The following is a 24,203-nucleotide window of genomic DNA, read 5'->3' on the forward strand; positions in this document are numbered from 1 at the left end:
TAAACTAAAAAATAACAAAGAAATGCATTAACAGAAACAGATAAAAAGTAATTCGCAGGGCATTAGATTAAGCTCCATGGCTATTCGAGTCTTAATAGACACAGAACAGTTCTATATTGTCGATCTAATTTAAGCTTGAGAAACATGACTTAAAAGTCCATCCAAAGGATAAATTTGATACAGACTTTTTAACGTTTCCATCGATTCGACTTATTACCAACTAGGTTAAGGGAGGGCTTCTATATTAAAAATCTTTTCTTTGATCTTCATTAATTTTTTCTATTTTAAACTTGTCTTTGAAAACGCAGTAAAAATCAACAAAGCGTTCCTGCATAAATAACATATGTACATAAGTACAAATATTTTTAATGAAAAAGGATGCATGTACTACATATAACAGTTCATTATAAAACCAATTCACGCACTGCGACTAAACCACAATCAGACTCCATAAATTTGCAGTTGCCATAGTCTATTAATTTCCACTCCCTTTCTCACTCTCTCCTTGTCCCTCTCTGGCCATCTATCTATCGCTCTTTCTCTGGACTTGTGCAGTTTTGTGTGTGTTCCCCTTTTCTGTCTGTTAATTTAGCTGCGTTTATCTACAAATCGTTTGGCGCACAAATCAAAATATATTTCCGGCCAAAAGAGCTTCATTTAGGGGAAGCTTATCTATGGAAATTGAATTTCCCATTCGACCAAAAGCAAACGTCTACGTATGAGTGTGTGTGTGCGTGCGTGGCGAAAAGACCAAGTCCAGATAATTGACATGATAACAGGCTAATTTTCAATTAGCGCCATTTTGATAACTGAAACATAAATTCGAGTTGCTTTTCCTTTCCGTTCTCTTCGTTTCCATCATTAATCGCAAAAGCCAATAACAACAAATTGGCAAAAGTATATTTTGTTTTTATATTTGCACACTTTCGCCTCCCCTCCCTCCCTTGACGTCACGTAAACGTGACTAGTTTATTGATTCCGAAGTATAAAGTTTCTTACTTCTCCTTCTCTCCTTTTCCATTCCTCCCATCGTTACATAAATTAATAATAATATCGTATAGCGTTCAGTAACAATTTGCTTTGCTCTGCAAAATGCTTCAACTAAAAGTCAAACACTTGATGGAGCAACCAACGAAGCAACCAACCAAACCAATCCATCCACACCAATCCAAAGCAATCCAACCACCCGCTGTTCCTTTATTGTCCATTTCGTCGAACCTTTTGCTCTGGCCATATAAAATTCCAATCATACTTGACCAAAAAGCAAAACACTGGAGAATTTTCGACGGCAAAAGAAAAAAAAGTGCAGAGAAGAAGCCAAAAAAAAAAAATGTTAAGTAAAGTGAGGCGCTTTAGCCAAAAGAGACAGAGAGAGAGAGAAAGAGGGAGGGAGAGCTAGAACTTTTGCGGCAAAGTTGGTTATTTTGGTTTTTTCTTCGGTTGCACAAGGCACATGACAAGGCAGCAAAGGCGGAAGCTGCTGGAAGTACTTTTTGGTTTGTTTTGAAAGATGATTTTCTGGGTTTTTGGCAAAAAGTCAGAACAAAATTTTGTGCCGCAATAACTTTGAAGGCCCAAATCGGTTAATTTAGATGGCGTTACGCCGCAGTATCGGCCAGATATATCTATTCAGGAGATTTTATTTGGCATTGAATAGAAACCTTTGTTTTGAAATCCTCTCGTAGTCCACACTAAATATAAATAAAGTTAACTGGTTTATGGTTTTTTTTCCCTCTAAACAACTCTTCATATTCTTATTAATTAGAAACATTCAAAATTTATAAATTTTCAGTTATGTAAGGGTTCTAAAATCCGATAAAAGCGACCAAGTAGTCCAGATCTTTTCAATATCTATTTTTGTCTAGTGGGACAAGTGGGCAAAGTGTATTAACACCACTTTAATTTTTCAATAACAATTTCGCTTTTCTGTTTCTCGCTCTTTATACAAGTTTAGAACAACACAAACAACAACTTTTTGAGCAAAAAGGTCCCCTGTACCTATTTCTAGTCTCTTTCTCTCTCTCTCTCTCTCTTCATTTTATTTGTGTGTTGGGAAAAGCGAAGTGAAAATGTTCAACAGATTTTCACTTGCACATGTATCCATATATATACATACATACATATATAGTATATGTATATACAATGTATATAGTAGGTATAGGTGGAAAATGCAGCTTAGAATTTGGTATTTTGCGGTTCAGACCTTGGGGGAGCATTTTAGTAACTAAAAAGCAAAGGAAAATTCTTTTCACTTTTCAAACGGCTAACCTTAGAAATGAACTTTGAAGGGCGAATCGGTGGCAGCTGGCAAAATAGACCAGGCAGAGATGGAGATGAAGCTGGCGACTTGTCAATGTGGGGGGCAGAGACGGAGAGGAAGACGTAGAAGAAGAATTGTCACAGCTTAATCGATTTGGAGGAAAAGTTGCCATGTTCGATTTGCTACCTTTTTTTCACGCATCATTTGTTCTCCCTACGGCAGAAAAAAATCGAGAGAGAGAGAGAGTGAAAGAAACAGAGAAATCCAGTTGTTCTTGTTTCGATTCGGTGGCGGCCAAATGATAAACTTTCGACACATTTTTCATTTATTTTCAACACCTTTGATTGATATATTGAACACTTGGCGCACAACTTAAGCAACAGAGTCCTTCTTTCCGCTTTCCTTTTATTCCCGTATTTTTCTGCTGTTGGGGCGGAAGCTCGCATCAGCTGGCATCCCGGATGTCAAGCGGTGTGGGTGTTCGGTTCCTCCTGCATGGGATGCGGGTAAATTGTATATGGTGAATGGTGAATGGTGTCGTTGATGGGAGAAGGACAACAGCGGAGGGACATCATCTTGTCAAATGCTGTGACAAAGGTGAAAGCTCCTTTTGGTACGATGATTCCATGCTCCTCTTGCTCCTCGTCCCTTCATCCTTCATCGATCGTTTGCCGGGTGTGAAGTGGCTTATATAGTTTAAATTGAAGTATGTCCTGGTAGGTACTTCCTTCAATTTTTTTTTCGGCATCTGCTGCTACCCGCACACACACAGTGAACACTTGATAGCTTACGGAAATTGTTCATTGTGAACCAATTGTAGATTATGTATGTATGTTTATTGAACTGGAATTGTAGAATTACTCAAGAAAATTTTGCAGAAAATCTACAAAAAGATGATGCTTGGCAAATTTCAAAATGTGATATTTGATGACTTGCAAATTGCTGGAGAATTTTCAAAAAAATATATTGAAATCAATGACCCATGGATTATATTGAAATCTTTTATCAATTCCCCCCCTTTGTTGCTAGCCGCACCTTTTATCTGCCCGTGCCCTTGCAGTACGGTGAATTTTCCAAACGGGACCGACTGAATTCAAGTCGAAAACAATGCAGTTACTTTTTCCCTTCTCCAAACAATATTTTTCGCATTTGAAAAATAAAAATTTAGTAACTAACCAGCTAGAATGGCTAACTTGAATAAGCTGTTATTTATTTTCGTCGAAGAAGAGGCGTTGCCACATACAAACGGAGAAATAGAAATGGCAATGCCTCTTTATGCACATACGCATGTATGTACATATGTATTATTATAATAATCGTGCGTGTGTGTGCATGTGTGTAATTTGCCTTCGCTTTAAGCCATTTATTTACAATTCGTAAAAAAAAGTTTTAATTTCGTTTGATTTTCTGTTGTTTTTTTTTTCAATAAATTATTTTCCCTAAGGAAGCATATAAAAGAAAAAGCAAAAACAAATCACATCAGCCACTCAACTCACCGTTAGTTTGCGTCTCACAATGATTGTCCTTCTCTTTCTTACAAAGAGGCTTGCGCATTTTTTTCTTCAATTGCTTTCTGCTTTACACACTTTCACACAAAAAAAAAAAAAAAAAACACACAAAACAAAAACAACAACCAAAGCTTCCCGCTGCAGTTGCGCACATGCATAGAAAAATGCTCACACATACAGACAAACACTTGCGCCGGCAAAGCAGTCAAAATTTACAAATAATTAAAAACAATTAAAACCATTAGCACTTAATAGATTTTGTTGTTGTTGTTGTTGTTAACACTAAGCAGAAACGCATTTTATTATTTTAATTAGAAATTAACAGTTATTCGATATTTAATAAGAATTACAATTTGCTATTTTCACAATCACTCGCGGGCTTATTTTACAATGCGTTTGTGTGTGAGCATGTATGTGAACCCCGTATTTTTGCTCCCAGTATTTGAGTGAGCGCGAGCAAGTAACGATCGACGAGAATGAGTTTCCTGGGCAACATGTTGATAGGTTGATGCGCCTCGAAACTTGCTACGAAAATGTTTCTTACGGTTTATTGTTAGATTCAATGTTTACGTTTCTAAATAATAAATCTTCGATTATTGTAAGTCTATAAGTCTAAGAAACTCTAAACTAAACTTAAAGAACTTAAAAATTTTAAAATTAGATGAGTTAATGTTCGCCCCAAGTTGATTTTCGCCAAATTTAAGAAATCAATTACATAATAATATAATAATAGCGACAAATTTACCTCATACGTCGCTTTAACCTAGTTTTCATCCTTATAACCTCTTATTAGCAATTTGATACTTTCATTTATAAGTGTTTTAATAATTTTAAAAATAAAAATTTGATTTAAATTCTACAAGAAGCCAAGAATTCTAAAGTATTGAAAAAAAAAAAAAAAAAACTGATGGCAAAAATCCATTATATTAGCTTCATATGTATGTGCATACATATATTTACCTATATATGTATAAATGATTCGTATCCAATTTGCATTATTTTTATGATTATTTTATGATATTAATTGGTACATTTCTTATATTACAAAAGATTAAAGTAGTTTAAAATTGTCCTTTCTTTAGTTTGGGATAGTTTTTTATTTTTTTGTTAGGAACCCCCTGAAATTAGCTATCGTTTTATTTAAATACAGATAAATTGTTTATTTTTTTCAATTGTCCAACTTATTACTCTCTGTCTCTACTTAATCTGTCCCTTTTCAGCATCCTTCGTTCTCTTGGTCTGTCTCTATACAAATTGGCCATCTTAAGGAACTCATTAAGTTAACTACACGCATATGGAGCACGACTTCAGGCCCATTTTCACTTGTTCTACATATTTATTATTTTGTTCTTTCTTTTTATCTGGCATAAGGATATGTGTGTGTGTGTGTGTGTGTGTGTGTTTGGGTGTGTTGTCTGTTGTCCCATTCTCTTCTCAATTTCATTTTGGCAGTTTTGTTGGTTCTCTTCTTGTTGCTGACATGACATGAACTGTAGTTTATTTATTATTTCTCTCTTCTGCTGCTGCTGCTGCTTTCTTTTAATTTTATTTATATCCCTGGCACATGCAAACATTGGGGGTATTCATGTGTGTGTGAACCAGGTCATATGTACTATATAACTACTATATGTCCTGTAGTTTATTGTCAATTGTTTGTGCCATTTATTTCGCAATTGTTTTCCTTTATTTTGTCACTTTGTTTGCCTTTGCTTGTGTTCATTTATTTATTTATTTGATTAGTTTTTATTGTATGGCAATTTTTACGCATATTCTGCTTATAGAACTAAACTTGATTTTCCTTTTTTTTTTTGTATTTTATTTGAGTGTTTTTTTATTTTGTTTGCTTTGACTACCTTTGACTGCAATGCAGATGCCAAAAGACATAACAATGAATCCTTGAAATATACATATGTATACATATTTAGATGTAGGGAAAAACAAGCGATATATGACCATAAATATTTGTATAAATTTATAATCCACCAGTTTTAAAGACTTTTAATTTTGTTAAGAATTAAGTTTTTCTTATATAGTCTGTAGAACTGATCCATCTACATTTAGTAATAGATCTAGAAATGCGAAAGAGAAACCCTTTATAAAGCTGTATAACTCAAAAGGCTACAAATCAGTTACGTATACGCCGCGTTATTCAAAATTAAAGGCTTAGTAATGCTAAGAATGCATGGGTTTATGAGAAGGGTAAATGGATTTTCTTTCCAAGATATTACGATCTCTGATTCCTACATATGTGCATGCACAACATGCCAAGTCATTAATCTTTTATCGATGAGATGCTGCGCTTTGTGACTGAAATGCATCAGACATTTCGACTCTATGGAGTGAACACGTTTTATCAAACTGAAAAATGTCAGTCAGATAGACTGATGCATATTATCCAGATATCGCCATGTTGGTCGCGTGTTATTTGCTCTCCTGTTGACTCCGGTCTGTCATGGCTTTGGTACTGCTCCTGCTCCTGCTACTGGTCCTGGGGGTTCCCGCACATTCAATTGGATTGCCTTTGCGGCAAATGGCGCTGGCACGTGCTTCGTGGAATGGTCTCTCAATGCAATATAACAGCAGGCAGGAGCTGCTTTTTGGTGCGATTGCAATATTCCGATTCTGGGTAAAAGCTGCTGCTGCTGCTGCTACTGATGATGATGATGATGATGACTGAAGTGGAGGAGGAGGAGTAGGCAACGGCATGGCGGCTTCAACTCAATTATCAAACTTTTGGCTGCCAATCCCTGTCCTTTCTCATACCTGTACACAGCTCCATACATGTGAACAAACGGAAATGGATTTTTGATTGAGTGCACAATAAAATGTGAAATGCATTTTACAGACAAACGAAAGAACTACCAAATGGAATGGAGTGAAGTGAAGTGGAGTTTAGTCCATATATAAATTTTATTATGTATTTTGCAAACCTTTTTTCTTTAATTTACCCCCCGGCCAAATAAAAAAAAAAAAAAGGAAAAAGGAGCAAAAGATGCTATTTATTTATTCGCCCATCATCGTTATCATCAGGAGAAGCTGTTGCAGCATTATTGAAAGTCAATTTATTTCATTATAAAGTGCATAGGGTCGGTCGTCCTGTGATCTCATCTTATTCCTTTTATGTGCACAATATTTGGCCAATTTATTGGCCTTATGGCTAACAAATTGCAGAAACACAATGTTCAGCAGGGCAAAATTATTGCCTCGTTTCGGAATGGAGATGAAAAAGTTTTGCTCCAACCCAACGGGCTGGTTCGCTTTTCGTTTTCCTTTTCGGTTATTCGGTTTTTTTCCTCGTTTTTTTGTGCATTTATAATTGGAAATCTATAAAAGGCGGAAGCCGTAAAAATGGGTGTGGTTGGTGGTGACTGGTGGTGGAGGGTGGTAGATAAAAAATGCAGTTAAGTCAATGGTTCCCTTTGAATGCTCTTAAGCAATAAGCAAACAAATAAATTGATTGGCATGTATCTAAAAAAATTTCGTTTTACGTGTCATCCTAGACAATCCCATAATAGATTTTTCATGGAAAGACTTCCCCCAAAACGAAAAGTCCTAAACACAGGCGATTTTGGGTCTGTAAAAAGGAAGATCTTTTTAACTTCTTGTATCCCGTGTAACTTTAAAATTGTCTACAAACAATGTATTAACTATTTTGAATCAAAATTTCCTTTCTAAGCCTAAAAAAGCGGATTCTTGGACGTTTTATTGCATACTTTTAAGAGTTAAAGTCTCCAATTTCACAGACCTATGGGAGCCGAAGTGAGAAGGAAAGTAGCCCCCTAAAATATGCAACAAGCCGATGTAGAATCGAATGTTAGCTAAGAACTAAGTATTTTCGTTGCACTCTTTTGTTGAAAATATTTACATTTATACTAAAAAAAAAAATATGACTTAAAGGCCATATTAGAAATCAATAAAAATATGTTCTTTGGAAAATTAACAACTCTCTGGCTGTAGGGTATATCGAACGATCTAAAAGACAAAACTATCCATCCATTGATGTAAATATGCTGCCAAAAATATATTCGCCCTGTTTAACATAAAAGTAAGCCAGTCAACCAGCCAGCCAGCCATCTAGCCAGCCAGTCAACAAGAAGAATGAAAGACAGAGATGGATGAGGGCAAACGCTTCTGGCATTACCCCCGGCAACTCGGCTTTCAGTCCGAAAACGTTGCCAATTTTGAGCATTTTCCCCATGGCCAAGTTATGTGAGTGTGTGTGCCAACTGCTTGAGGGCAAATAAGTTGGCTCAATACCCACACTGTCAAAATAAGCAGAAATGAGCAAAGGAGCAAAAGAACAGAGCAACGACGACATCATATCGATGTCGATGTCTCAGACTGTCTTCAATTTTTGGTCTAGACATTGTCTAATGACAAACGCAAACCACAAAAGATGGTCCAACGACAACGTCGACATTCAGAATGAATGAATGAATGAATGAAATGAAATGTTATGCAAGTCAGTCAGAATACCAAGTCAAATGGAAATTGTCTCCTTTCGGTTCTCGACTTTTGACTGCGACTGCAGTCAAAATGTAAAATAAATACACTCTGAAGTTTATATAGAAAACCCATCCACCCATTCAAACTAAAATATCCAATCACCCGATGGCGACTTCTGTTCATCGGATCTCCTCCTCCTCCATTTCTGTCTGTCTGTCTGTCGTGTGTCTAGCTGCAGCTAATTCCTATTGACAGTACCTTTTTTTCTTTCATTTTTCTTCCTCATCATCATTTAGTCCACAAAATCAATGACGACATTACCACAAAAGATATGCCAAACAAAAATGTAGGCAAAGTAAAAGAAAAAAACTTCAAAAAATCGATGGAAAATTTGCATAGAATTTAGAAGACAAAAGAAATTAATATGCAAATCATTTAAACAACAAAAAAAAAAAGCTAAACAAACCAAACAAAAACAAAAAAAAAGAGAGAGGAGAAATAGACCAGATCACATCAGACACTTGGCCCAACCATGAAGAGAAAGAATTCTCAAGTGAAATTTTTTTTTCTGCTTGGTTTTGATTCTTTCTTTGCCATTTTTTTGGTTCGGCCATCAACTTTTTTCCTATAAAATAGAAATTTCTAATCAAAAGTAGTTTTAGTATTATTTTTGATATCAAGATGGAACGATCGCAGTTGATTTTCTACTGCTGCTTAATTGGTGCGTTTTCTCATCAAGAGGACTTATCCTAAAAGTGTTCATAAGGATAGGAATAAATGTTTTTTAAAGTGCTTAAAAATATAGTGAAAATAGTGCATGTAGTCAAAAGATTCCAGAAGTTAAAATTGGAATCTCGAAATTACATTGAACAAATTTGTGGTTTAACTGGAGCTGGAGCAAATTTTCAAAAATTCCAGGAATGTGTTGTTAATTTTGGATTAGTGTTAACTAACCTGAGGCAAAATGAAGGCAAAACTATTTTGACAAAACTTATTGTAGATCGTTTCAACTCAAAGCATTATAACTTTATTTCAAACCCGTATAAAATCGGAATCACAATTTTTAAAAATTTATCGCCCTTATTTTTGAGGTGTTTATTGATCGATTAAAAAGATCCAACTTTAGAATCATAATCATCCACACAGTTATTAAGCGTTATTTTGATTGCTCTGTGGGAATTTTAATCTAACTTTTATTAGCCTCACAAAGACAATTGAATAATATACATATGTATGTACATACATACTTACATTAAATTGAAATGGATTATTAGATTATTAGGAAAGAAAACCATTTTTTACTCTCTTCGTTTACAGTCATTCCTTTGAAAATTTTGTGGAGAATGAAAAGTGAGATAGTGAAAATTCTCGAAGGTTCTCACAAAAATCGTTTGCATTTTGTTAGTTGGGGAACAAGGTCATTGTTGAGATTGTCTGTGAGAAATAAATTTCGGTTTTCCACTGAAAGTGCTTCTTACATTGAGCTAAACAATTCCGATTCCCAGAATTATCCATCTGCCTCCCCTGGTGAGGGTTTTTGGCGAAAATCCACAAAAACGCGAGGCGACGCAAAGGGAAGCAACGCGGAAAAACGCATTTGTTGTGGAACAGACGCGGCGCTTAGTTTTCACTAAGCGTAATTGAGGCTTAAGTCTCTCGGGGCATCCGGGCCAGACCCAAGTGTTGAATATTCCAGTCATAAAGCCATAAATAAGCCAGTGGGAAAAACCCAGACAAGCCACGACCCAAAACCCAAAACAAATTTCTTCATCCACGTCTTAGGGTAACCGATTGAGATATACGAAAATGATGAGCGAAAATCTTTTGGGTACACACACATATTTACGATAGACACGCGTGAGCATGTTCTCTACGCTAATGATACCTCAAAACTACCTGCCCCAAGTGATCAACTAGATCCCTACCTGCCAACGTATAAACGATTTATAAGGACCTGAGCACCAAAGTGTCAGGCAACAGTCGCACGAGGACATTCACAGAGAGAACACCTATCCTAAAGAGATTGAGAAATATCAAAGAAGATGGCCAGCCAAAAAGTGCATAAACACAAATCGGAGAAGAAACGCAGTAGCAGCAGTCAACACAAATCACATAAATTGAAATCGAAACACGGCGAACATCATCTGAAACGGAAATATCTCAAGAAATTGCGTAAAGGAGCTCAAAGCATTAGTTTTCCATATCAATTGTTTCTCTATCGCCAGGAGCTAAGACGTTCCAGTTCGGATTTCTCGTATCTGCGTCTATCAAGAGCCAAAATCATGCTAACATCCAAATTGATAGCCGATAATATAAATACCTGTAATCAAATGAGCAGCGTGGATGATCTAAAGGTCCTTAGCCGAGAGGTTCAGTTCAAGAAGCGTCTATCCAATCAAGTTGAACGACTGGAACAATTCAAGGAGCTTGGACTAACCGAATTGATAATGAATGGCAAAAAGACGGTACTCTAAATTTTTTGGGGCGGGGAGGGTCAGGGCGGGGCAGTGATTCTTTCTCTCGTCAGTTTTTTTTTTTTGTATTTACGCTTAAGGTTTTTTTTTTCTTGTAACTCTTTATCTAATCCACCACTAAATCTCAGGGGGCTGTGTGTGTGTGTGTGTGCTGTGTGCAGCGTTAAGACTAAGCTTAGTTATTATTTAGTTGTACTGTAATCTTTTATCAAATAAAATTTTACATAAAAAAAACAAATACTACATGCATTACTTCTTTATAAACTTGAATATTTGCTTTAATCAAAAATCACTATCGACTCAAATATTTGCAGCTTTGCTCTGGTCCGCAAGCTGCAATCTGTGTCTAGCAGAAGTTATGGAAGAGGCCGAAAGATTGGGGCTATCATCGACCACTAGTGAGACGACACGAATGACAACAACCACATCAACGCCAACTTCAACAAAGACGACAGCAACAACAACCACAACAACAACAACAACAACAAAAAGACCCATCAGCAGCACAAAACCCACATTGACCACATCGAAAGCTAAACAGGCACATAAATTTGATGAGGATGATTATAATTTCTTGAGTGAACGTTTGCCCGATCTATCAGATGATGAATATGCCAATTTAAGTGAAGATGCCAATCCATTGCATTTCCTTAAGCAACAACCTAAGCCACAAATCAAAGAACAGGTAAAAATAAAACTCAAGTTTATATATATGGTTATGGCATGTTAGGATCTCATTTTGATTCAGTTTCTACATTCCAAGACGTGAATTAATATTCGTCCTTAATGCTGACCGAATGTCTGTCAAATCTTCTATGTGTATCTGCTTTCTTTTCGAAAATCAAACAATTTTATAACCAAATCTCACTTGAAAGGTACTAAAGGATAACTAAGTAACTAGCTAATAAATAGATATAACATAGACTTTTGTAAGCCTTTTGGGATTTGTCATATGGAGGTTTTACTATAGGTACTTATATCAAAGAAAACAAAGTGTTTAGTGAGAATTTTCGTCATTTGTTTTAATATTTTTTTCTTTCCAACGATCTCCATTTTTGTTTTATAGCCCACTCCGGAGACGACTACTCCCATAGCAATGAAATCTGGCTCACCCATTTATATAACCATTCCAATCTATATCAGTACAGCGGGCAAACTGCCTTTGACCTTGACCATTGGCGACCAGGAGATGCCCATTCATCAATTGAGACGCGCTGGCAATACCACCAGCAAGAAGAATCCTTCCACCAAGGCACCAAACTCTCATTTCAATCGTCTGCTCCAACAGATTGAATCCCCCAAGCGACGTGTCACCAATCGCCATCGTCATAGTCCAACGAAAAGTAAAATCTATGCGATCAAAGAGCGTCATAATAATTGAATTGAATTAATTCACTCTGCAATTACACTTTTTTTTTCTTGTTTAATAGCTATTATTAATAAATTAATGACAATAAATAAATGAGGTTTCTCTGTTATGCTCTAAACACTATTAGGTATGGGCGATGATGAATCTTCATGGGGCATGGGCGATTCTGGTTTTGTTTCGGCTACTTCTTCGGGCTTTGCGGGAGCAGTTTCCTTTTCGTTTGTTTCGGGTTTCTTAATCTCTTGCTCCTCCACCTCTTCGGTGGCAGCGCCTGGTATAATTGTTACCGGCTGTGCCTCATCTTCATCATCATCATCATCGCCAATGACCTGTTCGATGGTCTGCTGAATGAAATGCTCAAATAGTTGGAAATATTGCAATGCATTATTGGCCACCTGTTCGGTGGGCAATTCAGTGGTGACCTTCTTCAAGGCATCGCGTATGAGTACAAGGACTGGTTTACGCGATGGTGGCGTCAATGTTGTTGTTGTTGGTATAGTATTTTCATTCTCTTTCTCATTCTCTGGCACATCGGTGGGCAATTCTGTGGTATCCACCTCCCGGCGACGACGACGACGACGATTACCTATCAATAAACTGGCAACATCATCATCGTCGTCATCATCATCATCATTGGCTGCAGCATCCTCTTTGGATTCCACTTCAGTCTCCTCGTCATCATCATCATCATCGTCGTCGTCGTCGTGCTTCTCCTCACTGCTGGCGCTGCTATCCACACTGGTATTGCCGGCAGTTTCCGCTTGCCTAGAGGCTGGAAACTCATGACTTTTATCCACATCATATTCCTCCAATACGGCTGGAGCTGCATTTACACTACATGCCAAAACCACAAGGGCCAAAGCTGTTAGAAAAAACACAAAAAAAAAAAAAAAAACAATATTGTCGCTTTTCCATTTCATGATATGCGTGGATGGAGTCGATGGGAAGCTTACCAAGGGTCCAATAGATATATCTAACCATATTCTTTAATCCTATGACTATGCGTTGACTTTTGCAGTTTTGCTGTCTTTATGAGCGAATCCAGCGGTTTGCTTTCGCTTTTATATACCTGAAGTCAATCCCCCTCCGCCCACCAACCCCCTCAAAGAAAAATAACCAAAGTCACAGAAAAAAAACACATACATATATATAAGCGAAGAAAAAAAATGAAAGTAAACAAGGCCCCAGCGGATCCAAAAGCCAAATCGTCGTTGTCCAGCCGCTTTTACTGGCTCTCTTTCTTTCTTTACACTTTTTCTTCTCTTTTTTTTTTTTTTTTTTTTTTTCGGTTTGGTTTCTGAAACTTCTTTTGTTTGCATATGCATACAAAAAGAAACTGAAATCATTTATTTAAATTTTTGTCGGTCTTCTCTGGTCACTTCTTTCATAAAGTTCGATCTTGGCATACGTTTTGTGTTTTGTTTGTCTTTCACATTAACAACAACAACAACAAAACATCTCTAAATATGCAAATATTGCTTACATCGAACGATTTGCTTACAGAAATCGGTCATTGGTCTAGACTTACCACCCGATCTAATTATGTAATTAGACATGGTTTGGTTCGAATTGGCCCCCTCCCCCCACACATCATCATCATTATGACTCTGATTGTTATTGGAGTTTGGGATTCATTTTGTGGTGGAGGGCGGGGGGAGAGATGATAATAAACTTTCTAAAGCTTAATGGGGAGGGGGGATGTTTATTTTTTATCTATGTATATTATTTTTGGCTATTGATATTTGATTTTTTCCTGGAAATTTTTCCACGAAATTTCAATTTTAAAATCAACAAAACAAAACCATAAAGAGAAATGTGCGGGAGAAAAAGCGATCAGAAACATTTATGTGATCACGAGCAATATAAAGATGAATCATCATTCAGTTATAAACAAAGAGTTATCAATATATATTGATCTTGCCATAATTATATAAAGTAATTAGTTAAATGATCAATCTAAGTGATCAATCTAAGTGATCAATCTAAGTGATCAATCTAAGTGATCAATCTAAGTGATCAATCTGAATGATTAATTGGTAAAAAACTTGAAAATTATTGAAAACTAAACTAAGGTATTATGTTAGACAAGAAGTCTGAATTGAAGTTCTATATATTGTAATACCAAAATACGATCACTGATCCTAGATTTATGTACAGCAAAAATCTAATACCTTTGGGTTTACCATTTATTTGACCACAAATGGAAGCTAATTTTACTCTACAAATGATCTTCATTAAATGGAAGAGAAAATAGAGAGAAAAATAAAGGTGATCCGTGGTAATAGTTTCCAATATCAACAAACGAGACTCATCAATCTTAGTCATAGAATGAAAGTTGCCAAAAAAATAAAAGAAAAAAGCAAAAATATTTGCACAACGACGATGACCAAAAGATCGCTCGACTCATTAAGATCTTTTTTAGATTTTCAGCACAATGCTTGGTAATTAGAATGAAGAGTAAACCCCGAATGGATCAACATCAACCACTGGGAGTGTAGTTGCCGGTCACTAATCACAGTGAAATAATGATAATAAGAATCAACAATTTGATTGAATGGGATGGATGACCAAGAGAAACAGCTGCAACTAACAATAACAACTCTCTGGACTATAAAAACAAGATCACTAAACCTTTCCAGATTGACCCAATTTTGGTTGAACCGGCTTAAGCCTAAAGCTGCTGCGGCTGGTGTGCTGATTGGGTTGGGGTCGGTGGGCAGGTAAGGTGCTAACCAGTTCCAAGTTCTAGAAGAAGTGAGAAGAAAGAGACAAAAAAAAGGGTACCACATCACACACACACACACACACACACATGAGTTTGCATAAAAAAAAATTTCACCAACTTTGCGTACTTTCGTTCGGAGAAGAAGAGTAGGTAAACAATCTAAGTATGTTAGATCACAGGTGTCGACCTAATATTACCCTGCAACCCAGGTAGAATCCATAAAATTGAACCCCTTCTCAATTCTTAAACTCCTTAAACTTGTGGAAAACAAGGAAATTCCAAACTTTGGTCAAGATAATCATAAGTTAAGTTGTTGGGATCCAAGAGGATCTGCAAATACATTCTTCATAACATTCCAAACTCAATTCGAAGGGTTTTTGTCATATATCTTATTTCTATATATCCTTGAACTATAAAGGACAAATTTTAAGAGCTATTTTCTAAGGGTACTTTTATGAAACCTTTTATGATCTTTCTATATGTATATTAAGATTCGATCAATGTATCCCAAATCAAAAACTCTACGGGGTATTTCAGTAAAGATGAACAAACACAAGCGTAGAAAACCGGTAAATGGGATAGAAGGAGAAAAACAAAACCCCAAAAAAAAAGAATTCCCCTCAGACTCAGTCTGATAGTGGGGAACTTCCATAGGTACTTAAGTGGCATCGCCAGTCAAGATGCAATCAGTTGTTGATCGCAAGAGCAAAAGAACGGTTTACTTCGATATTGGCTCAGAGAATGAAGGCTTATCAAATTGGTTTACTTGCTGGTGAGACCATTGAACTAATCATTTGGCTAAGACAAGTTTTGTAAACTATTTTCTTTTGTTCTTGTTTTTGTAGTGTTTGCAGCTTGCCTGCTGTTGGCTTCGCCTAGTGAGGCCAAGCGACGTAAGCATAAAGGAGATGACCATCATCATCATGACCATCATCACGATAAGACAAAGACCAAAACAAAATGGTCAACTTCCACCGATTTGGCTGGCAATACTCAAGTATCTACAGAGGAGCATGGTTATTATGTGAAACGCACTTATGCCCCATCGAGTGATATGTCCAAGAAACGTCAGTGTCCCAATTTCCTGGCCATTCCGATTGCCTGGTTTAGTCCAGCAGCCAATGCCAATATGATGCCATCCATCAATAGTGCTTCCCAATCCTTGAGCGAAGGTTATCTCTGCGACGATGATTGTGTCGATCTCTATGAACCGATTTGCGGCAAGACACCGCACGAGGTGGCCGTCTTCTATAACCAATGCAAATTGAATGTGGCCAAGTGCCGCTCGCATGGCCTCTGGACAGATTTCGCTTACGAGCAATGCCAACAAACTTATCCCAAGGAGACAGCCTATGCAGATAAGAAATTCAAGGCATCGCCCTTTTATAGAGACAATGCCACTCAGGCAGCTGAGGAGCAGAAGGAGCAAGAGAATAAGGATAAGGATCAGGAAATGGATAACAGCAGCGATAGCAGTGAGGGAAAATCAGAACCACAAGTCTGAAACATCCATGGAACCTCTGGTTCTTCCGTTAGTTCAAGAGGCTGTCTCGATTCCTGTGCCAATGGAGAGTGTTGCCCTGCCACCCATGCCCGTGAAGACCTCAACCCAGGGACCCTTATTGGCCGCCATGTCTACGGTCGCCGATGTGATCAATGCCAAGGTAACCGAAGCTGCAAAAGCCACAACTGCTCATGCACCCCAGGTTATGGCCAAGGAGGAGCATCCTGCCACAAAAGTTGATCAGGACAAACTTAAGTATTTGGTAGCCTAAAACAAAAAATAAACTTGATATTTAATATTTATTCTAATTTAAGACAAATGACAATAAAAAAAAACTAAAAATTCTCAAAACTATATTGAAATTTCTTTTGATTAAACCGAAATGATTTTTAAATTAAACAGTTTGCAGATTAGAATCTAAGCGATTTAATTGAAGTGGTTGGCCCTTCAGGGTAATCTCTTCCCTAAGAAGAATATCCAAATCAACGCCTATCCTTCTGAAGATTAAGTCTCCAGAGATGCGAGCAGTTAATACCTAATACCTAGATCGTAGTAGTCAAATATTTTTAGATAAATAGAATCTGTTTTGTCTGTTGAGCTTTGCCAATTGTTATCTGTTTCATTTAGTTATAATTCCCAAGTAGTTTCAGCTTTAAAGAAGTGAGCTCTTGGCCTCTTTCTCCTGATGATAATTCTTGTTGGGGAATTGCTTAACAGACATCCTGTTTTCCTCTTTGTGATCTTCTAAGTTTGAGCCAGTTTAAATGCAAGTTCTGACAATGAGACTCTTTCAACCTTCATGGCAAAAATAACTGACATAATGACCCTTGGAAAACAAACAAGTTTAAATGAATAGAGAAATAAATAGGCAGATATTGAAACATATTGATATTGGAACCTTTTCCCAAATCATGGAAGTTTGTGACAGATAGAGATGTAGGAAGATCAACCAACATTTTTATATGATAAACTATCTGGATGATCAAGAAACTGAAAGATAGGAAGTATATTTCACGAAAGACCCAAAGATTTCCATGTCTTTCTGTCACATAACATTTCAAATGATCTTCGAATGTAAAAATGGTCTTACAATAGAATGATATTAAAAGAATTTATTGCTGCATTTTTTTTATTATATCAAACGGTGGAGATGTTCTCCTACTACTGGGCAACTGCATCCAAGTGCATTGGCAGGTTCGTTGAACCAAAAAGAAACAAGTTCTATAAACTGATTGACAGCCAGAGATATGTAAGTAAATCAAATCCAAACACTAAAAACCTAATTGGGCGTGGGCTGGCTCAAAGAGTGAGACGAAAGCCAAGACCCTAGAGAGATTTGGTCCGTTGAGTGACCCTATAAAAGATGCCACAAGTTTGTCACCAGCAGACAGAAGCCAAACAACTGCAATGGGTGACAGAGGTGCAAGAATTTGGAGCCGGAAATTCATATTGATTCTTTTACTAAGTGGAGGTAAGTTTGGGACATTCCAGAAAGAAGTTACAGGACAAAACTTTCGATATTTTAGTTCTTGGGGAGCCTGATACAGAGGATATAACTCATCCACCACCAGTCGGGGCAGCAGCAGCAGAAGCAAAAATTGAGTCTAGAGATCTCTTGGATGTTGTGGTCGATGAAGAGGACCTGGATGGTAGAAGTGCCTATGTCAATAATCAATTTATTCCCAATGATCCTGTCGAACTAGGTGATGATGAGCAGAATGCCCCACTCTATGAGATACTGCAGAAACAAATGGAGCAAGTTTTGGCCTCAACAGGACCCGATGTTCCTATCTATGAACAAAAAAACGAGGAGTCCAAACCACCAAGAGGTGGAAGTGGAGGAGCAGCTCAACAATTGCCCACTAGACCGCCATTATTTAGCCAACAAATACAAAATGATGCTGAGTTAGATGATGACTACGATGATGAGCAGGATACGGCAGATCAAATTTATGGTGATGCCGAGAAACCAGATCCAGCAAGCACATCTGATGAGGAAGACCCAGAGTCACCTCAAGCCGAAACGGGCTACCAATCAGCACCACAACTAAGCAAACCCTCATCATCAATATCATCATCGTTTGGAGGCAAACCTTCCAGCACACGTCGCCCACATAGAAGACGTACCACAACAACAACCACCAGCACCACAACCACAATTCAACCAAGAACCACACGCTATCGCAACTCTGGCCAAGCAAAAGTAACCACCAGTTCACCAACAGCAGCAGCAGCAGCATCACTTAATCAGACTAACTTCAACTCCTTCAATAGTACAACTAAACCAAGGCCTAATACCAAGCCCAGTCAATCGCAAACGAATAACTTGAATACCCTGCCTCATGATCCTCAAATCTATCAGCATAAGCGACGCATTGTCTTCAAGACAATTTCCACTGGGTCACAGTTTGTGACCTCACCCATTGGTGATCTAATGATCAAGTTCTCCATAGGATTTGCCAAACCACAATCCTCCCAGGGTCTAACCCCGCCAACTACCGAGGCATTGCGAACCCTTTCGAATAATTTGTTACGTAATATTGAACTACAAAAACTAAAAAGATCCAATAAAGTGCAAAGGCATTAAATTACATAAATATAGATAACAATAAAAACTATTATACATAAGATAATGGCCAATTCATGGACCAACTTTCAGCCAGACAATCCTTAAAGTGACCTAGATAATGAAGACACATTTCATATCTTAAAATAATTCTATACATATTTTCAGATTTAACCGATATTACAGAAATATAACGAAACAGAGCGAAGAAACTCTACGAATTTTCTAAACATATTTCTTTTGATTCTTTTAAAATATATATATTCTTTTAATTCACATCAAGAATTCGAGCGCATTGCACTAGTTGTTTAAAATGTTAATTACAATAGATATATTTAACCACATATACTAAGTATATTATATATAAAAAGGATAACAGCTGAAACAGTCACTAGATTCCCGTTAACATATTTCAATCGAGTCCATCGTTGCAAAATTTGTAAAGTCTCATTAGTTAAAGTTATTAATATTAATGGAAGCATGGTAGAGCGAGGTAAAAAAAAAATATTGGATATATCCTATACAATGAATGAAAAAACTTTTTTCTCTCGAGTAGTTTTGCTATCGATCTTCATCTGGTTGGCCAGAATTTGAGAGCCATCAATGGCATAGTGACGCCGATGACAATGCTGGAGATGAGATTAACACTGTGATTATCCAAAATGCGTAAGCCGCTGACGTGACGCACATCCTTGCCCGGTGCATCGACTATTTTGCCCTTGGCATCAATGCCCGAATATTGTAGAAGGCCACCCAGCAGGGAATCCAACAGGGAACCAAATAATCCTGCCAGACCACCGAACATAATAATTGGCCATTGTGGTGGACTGACCAACAAAACCTTGGTTTCCACTGTATAGCGTACGGTTACAAAGTACCCAAATCCAACTAGTAAGCCACCCAAAAGGCTAACAACAACACCAATAAGTGAGATGCCGCCATTGGTGCCACGGGGCACACGTCGCCAACTGATTATTGAGATGGGATCTCGTGTGGAGAGGACACTGCCCAGTTCACTGGACCAGGTGTCACCATTGCAGCAGGCAAATGAACTCATTACCGCAATGCCCAGCCAACTGGAACGATATTCCTTAACAAAATCAATTGCACGTTCTCCACTGCCACAATCAATGAGATACAGCAATGCCAATTGGGTGGCCATGCCGCCATTGCATAGCACTTGAACCCAATTCCTTTGTCCTTCGCCCTCTTTAAAGTCGTGCTCGAATTTCCTTTTCATATGTCCACGAAATTTTGTTGCTCTCGATGAACTGAAGAAGAACACAATTAAACTGACAAAGAACGGATGACTGGCAATGGACAAAATGAAGGCCAATAGAATGCCCAATGCTCCGCCGGATTTGCTAACCGATCGGCGCCGCAAGGCCATGGTCATGAGAGCCAATGGAGCCAGTGTGGAGAATAGCCAACGCAGCGGCGTTATCACTCGAAATTCTAAAACAAAAAACAGACATATTATCACATAATTAGATAACCTTTGGGCTGGGGCGTGACAAAAGACTAAGATGAGACAGCTGAACCTTGATCTTGGCTGTTTCCTAATGATATTTCCATCTAGAAACAGTCAAATCCCAATTGGATGGATGTTACATGGCTTATGACAACAAACGATTCCAATTGGTATTTTGTAAGTGCCGGCAAAACACCTGTTGGCCACCACTAGCATTTGGATTTTTCCAGGAATTTTCTTCTCCTGTTTTTTCTCTTCGTTTTGAAATTTACTCAAGGCCGCACTTTCTCTTCCCATCTCTTTTGTTTTCACCCGCCCCATCTCTTTCGCTCTCGTGCCGCCGGTCGTACCTTCAAAGTCCGTAGAATTCCAGAATTTCGATATAGCCACATTACCAAGCCACATAAATAGCGATATGGGTATGGCCAAGCCGCAGAATAAAACCGGCATCCAGTCACGTATCATGATTTGGCCAATTTGTTATTATTTATACAATGTTTTCTTCAAACAATTCGACAACTTTCTCCAGAGTAATTCCAAGTGTAAACAGAGTTAAACCATCGAAACACACTTAATATTGATGTAACTTAACCACCAAACTCAAAGTATTTTAAATTATTAAATATTATTAATTTATTAATGAAAAACAAAAGCCAGGAATAAGAAACAATTCTATTTAATTGGGATTTATTTTGTTTTCTTGCTGCCCAGCGAACATTAGGTGTGACACAATATTTATTCGATGGCAACATAACCCAACGAGCATATTTTTCAACATGATTTGCACAAATATTTCCGTTACTGTTACAAAACGCTCTTCACTATAGTGAACAGAGGAATTTCCAAATTATTTTCTAATTTCAATAATGCTTTAAATACTACATATGGGTGGGAAAGGTCTTGCAATTTAACTGACTGAACGTCACGATGCAGCCCGTGCTCATCTCTATGCCTATTACTATCGGTTCGACATTGGCACAATTGTTGTTGCATTCATCGGTTCGACGTTGGTACTTTTGGGTTGGTGTGGCGGCAAATTTAAAAATATTTTATAAAATATAACTATTTATTGGTAATTAGAAAAAGACATAAAAGTTACAAGGAAAAATTAAAAACGTATCAAATGTAATTAAAAAAAAAAAAAAAGCAGTTATATGACAAAAACAAAAGATGTTGAAAGTAAATTGGCCTAATAACGAAGTCCTTATGAGGAAAACATAAAGAAATATATTTTTAAAGTTTAGTTCAGAGAGAAAGTTACAGAATTTAGGACATTAGTTTAGTAAATGTCACTAGTGTAAGGATTGTTACCCAATTTGACAGTTGGCAGTTAATTTTAACTAGCTTAACACTTATTTATTGTTATTATTTATTATTTTTAGGCATTTTCGACAATTTTAGAATTATTTAAATAAATTTAAAGTTTTAGATATCAAAATATTATCTTTAATGAGTTTGATTTTTAAAGGATTTTTAATTTCGTTTAATAGAAACACAAAAGACTTCAAAAACCATTTTAAAAATGAAGTTGAAACACTTTTTATTCTATATTTAATATTTCACTCTATTGTTCCTTACATTTTTGAGTACCAACTGAGCTAAGTTATCCAATTTTCATTTCATTTACATTGATTGGACACTTCAGATGCTCTCAATAGATTGTTTGTTTTATGTATTCATTTTCGTTTTTCCGTTTTTTCGGGCACATGCAAATTTATTTCAATAGGCCTCTTCTAATTTGTTGATCTTATCAAACTAGGTTTCAATTAAAATGTATTGAATAGCCTTGAAACGATCATAACCCATACCCCATACGGCACTCGGGGACGATCGATCGAGCCGTGCCGGTCCGGACTCGGAATTTTTGAATCTCAATCGGAATTTAGCATTGGTCCGATCTATATATAGATATGACGCTGGATTCACTAACTAAAATACAAACCAACCGAAAAAAAGGTTATCAAACGCCAAATTACTTCCGCTGAGCATGGACTAAGCAAACAAATGAAATGGTTTTTGGTTTTTTGTTATGGGGAGGGGAATTCGTTTCAGACACATTGCCACACAGAGTCACAGGGACACACTTAGAAATGGAAGACCGATCGATTGTGTACACATACATATGTATGTGTGTATACATGCATGTAAATGAGTACTTTTGAATGGAAGAGCTAGATACACAATTGCGTATCTTTATATGCTAATAAATGGCCACACATTTCCTTTAAAATGGGTCAAAAGTCTCTCATTGGTGCGATGTTGTAATGCCCAGAATGGAGCACACAACTGCAGACCCCAACAAAATGCTACTTTCGGTATGTTAAGGGGGGGGACGGATTGGAGGTTGCGGGCAGCAGAAGGAAACGGCACAACAAAAATTGGGTATGGGGGTGGGTGAATATTGTGTGTGTGGTAGATCCAAGAGTGATCGATTGACACGATCAAAGTTGTTGATATATATATATATGTATATACATATATGCCTATATATATGTACATATGTATGTGTATATGCATAGCATGGAATAGACAACGACGATCGTCGTCGAAGCGAAGCTCTAAGTGGCCTATCCCGTCTCTGTCTCCGCCGTTGTCATTCCGTGTCTCTGTGTATGTCTCAGTGCTCCATGGGCGATAAGACTCAGAACTCTCACTACATGGTGTGTCTTCTCTGTATGTGTGTGTGTGTGGAATCCTACATAAATATTCATGCTGGCCAAATGCAAATGTATTGAAATTTGAAATTGAAATTCAAATTGTATATAATTTTTCTTAGAGCTCTAGAGTTTTGATGCTCGATCAGCTACATGTTATTCGCAATCCGGCAGTTGTCGCGTTCGGTGGCCAGTACGGAATTATAAATTTTTGGAAATTATTTCAAAAAATCCACCGCTCATCTATATTCTGGGTGTTTTGTTTGTTTTTTTTTTTTTTTTGTGATTTTTTTTGGGTAAATTTTCTATTAATCCCTTTGCATCTCATTTCCTTTATTTGGCCTGGCGCAGAAGGAGGTCAAGGGCCAAGTCAAAGAAGTAGATCATAACAAATAAACAGAAAGGATTATAAAATCGAATTATCGTTGAAACGAAACAAAACACACACACCCACACACACAACAAGTGAAAAAGATTCAAAAATGCCAAAAATCATCTAGTGACAAAACAAAACCAAAAGAGAATTGGAAAAACTTTAATATTTTGTGTTCGAAAAAATGACAATTATTGAAATCGAATTGTTTTGGGGTTATTTTTCGTTTCTTTTTCGTTGTTTGTTGTTGAATTGTTTTGAAAAATGATGTGAAAAATGCTGAAAATCGTATTCGAGAATGTTGAATGAATATGTTTCCGTTGAATAACTTAATTAACAGACACACAGAGAGCAGTTTTAAGAACCAGAGAATCAAATGAAATAACCTTGAAGTCTTCTTCTGCTTTGTGATCTTAAGGATATAAAAGGAATTGGGTCTATTACTGATTAAGCCCAAGATCTCTTCATATAAAGAATTCAGATCTATTAAGGGAAGGGAAGGGAGGAAAAAACTTTCCTTTATGTAAATGGAAAACCGATTAAAAACCTTATTTTTTATAAAGGCATTGAAAAGACTTTAACAAAGTAAATTAGAGTAATTAAAGTCTTAGGAAAGAGATCTGTCAATTAAAAACATACGTTCATCTTAAGCCTGGGGAACTTTCACATAAAGGAATTAGATCTGAACGATTCAACAAACTTTCAAATTAAGCCCAGTGACCTTTCAACTAGAGTAAATCGAAAAATTCAAGTTTTAGAAATTAAGTTTATAAATGGAGAAACTTTCATCGTAAATTGTTAACACTTTTCAAAGGACTTTGCACTCCTAGTCTCATTTGGCAAACAAATCCTT

The 24,203-nt window shown here is 37.0% G+C and overlaps 5 protein-coding genes across 5 annotated transcripts; 3 read left to right on the forward strand and 2 right to left on the reverse strand.

Moving 5' to 3' along the window:
* The first annotated feature begins 10,662 nt into the window (after positions 1 to 10,662).
* Positions 10,663 to 12,069, forward strand: LOC137579172 (uncharacterized). The gene is made up of 3 exons (XM_068292877.1): positions 10,663 to 10,679; positions 11,003 to 11,413; positions 11,783 to 12,069. Exons 2-3 carry the CDS (start codon positions 11,047 to 11,049, stop codon positions 12,067 to 12,069), a joined length of 654 nt encoding a protein of 217 aa, XP_068148978.1. The 5' UTR covers positions 10,663 to 10,679; positions 11,003 to 11,046.
* Positions 12,042 to 13,168, reverse strand: LOC137579079 (nucleolin). Its single transcript, XM_068292769.1, has 2 exons — positions 13,011 to 13,168; positions 12,042 to 12,919 (listed from the first exon to the last, which is right to left on the reverse strand). Exons 1-2 carry the CDS (start codon positions 13,036 to 13,038, stop codon positions 12,171 to 12,173), a joined length of 777 nt encoding a protein of 258 aa, XP_068148870.1. The 5' UTR covers positions 13,039 to 13,168; the 3' UTR covers positions 12,042 to 12,170.
* Positions 13,169 to 15,445: 2,277 nt separating this feature from the next.
* ImpL1 (Ecdysone-inducible gene L1) lies at positions 15,446 to 16,640 on the forward strand. Its single transcript, XM_068292695.1, has 2 exons — positions 15,446 to 15,554; positions 15,628 to 16,640. The coding sequence occupies exons 1-2, from the start codon at positions 15,524 to 15,526 to the stop codon at positions 16,284 to 16,286; spliced, it is 690 nt and encodes a 229-aa protein (XP_068148796.1). The 5' UTR covers positions 15,446 to 15,523; the 3' UTR covers positions 16,287 to 16,640.
* Positions 16,641 to 17,689: 1,049 nt separating this feature from the next.
* On the forward strand, positions 17,690 to 18,883 carry LOC137579358 (uncharacterized). The gene is made up of 2 exons (XM_068293096.1): positions 17,690 to 17,757; positions 17,813 to 18,883. The coding sequence occupies exons 1-2, from the start codon at positions 17,694 to 17,696 to the stop codon at positions 18,871 to 18,873; spliced, it is 1,125 nt and encodes a 374-aa protein (XP_068149197.1). The 5' UTR covers positions 17,690 to 17,693; the 3' UTR covers positions 18,874 to 18,883.
* A 203-nt stretch (positions 18,884 to 19,086) lies between these two features.
* Positions 19,087 to 21,037, reverse strand: LOC137578984 (transmembrane protein 19). Its single transcript, XM_068292631.1, has 2 exons — positions 20,674 to 21,037; positions 19,087 to 20,307 (listed from the first exon to the last, which is right to left on the reverse strand). The coding sequence occupies exons 1-2, from the start codon at positions 20,786 to 20,788 to the stop codon at positions 19,424 to 19,426; spliced, it is 999 nt and encodes a 332-aa protein (XP_068148732.1). The 5' UTR covers positions 20,789 to 21,037; the 3' UTR covers positions 19,087 to 19,423.
* Between the last annotated feature and the right edge of the window lie 3,166 nt (positions 21,038 to 24,203).

The sequence above is a fragment of the Drosophila tropicalis genome, unplaced genomic scaffold (genome assembly GCF_018151085.1).
Source record: "Drosophila tropicalis isolate 14030-0801.00 unplaced genomic scaffold, ASM1815108v1 contig_694, whole genome shotgun sequence".
NCBI lineage: Eukaryota > Metazoa > Arthropoda > Insecta > Diptera > Drosophilidae > Drosophila > Drosophila tropicalis.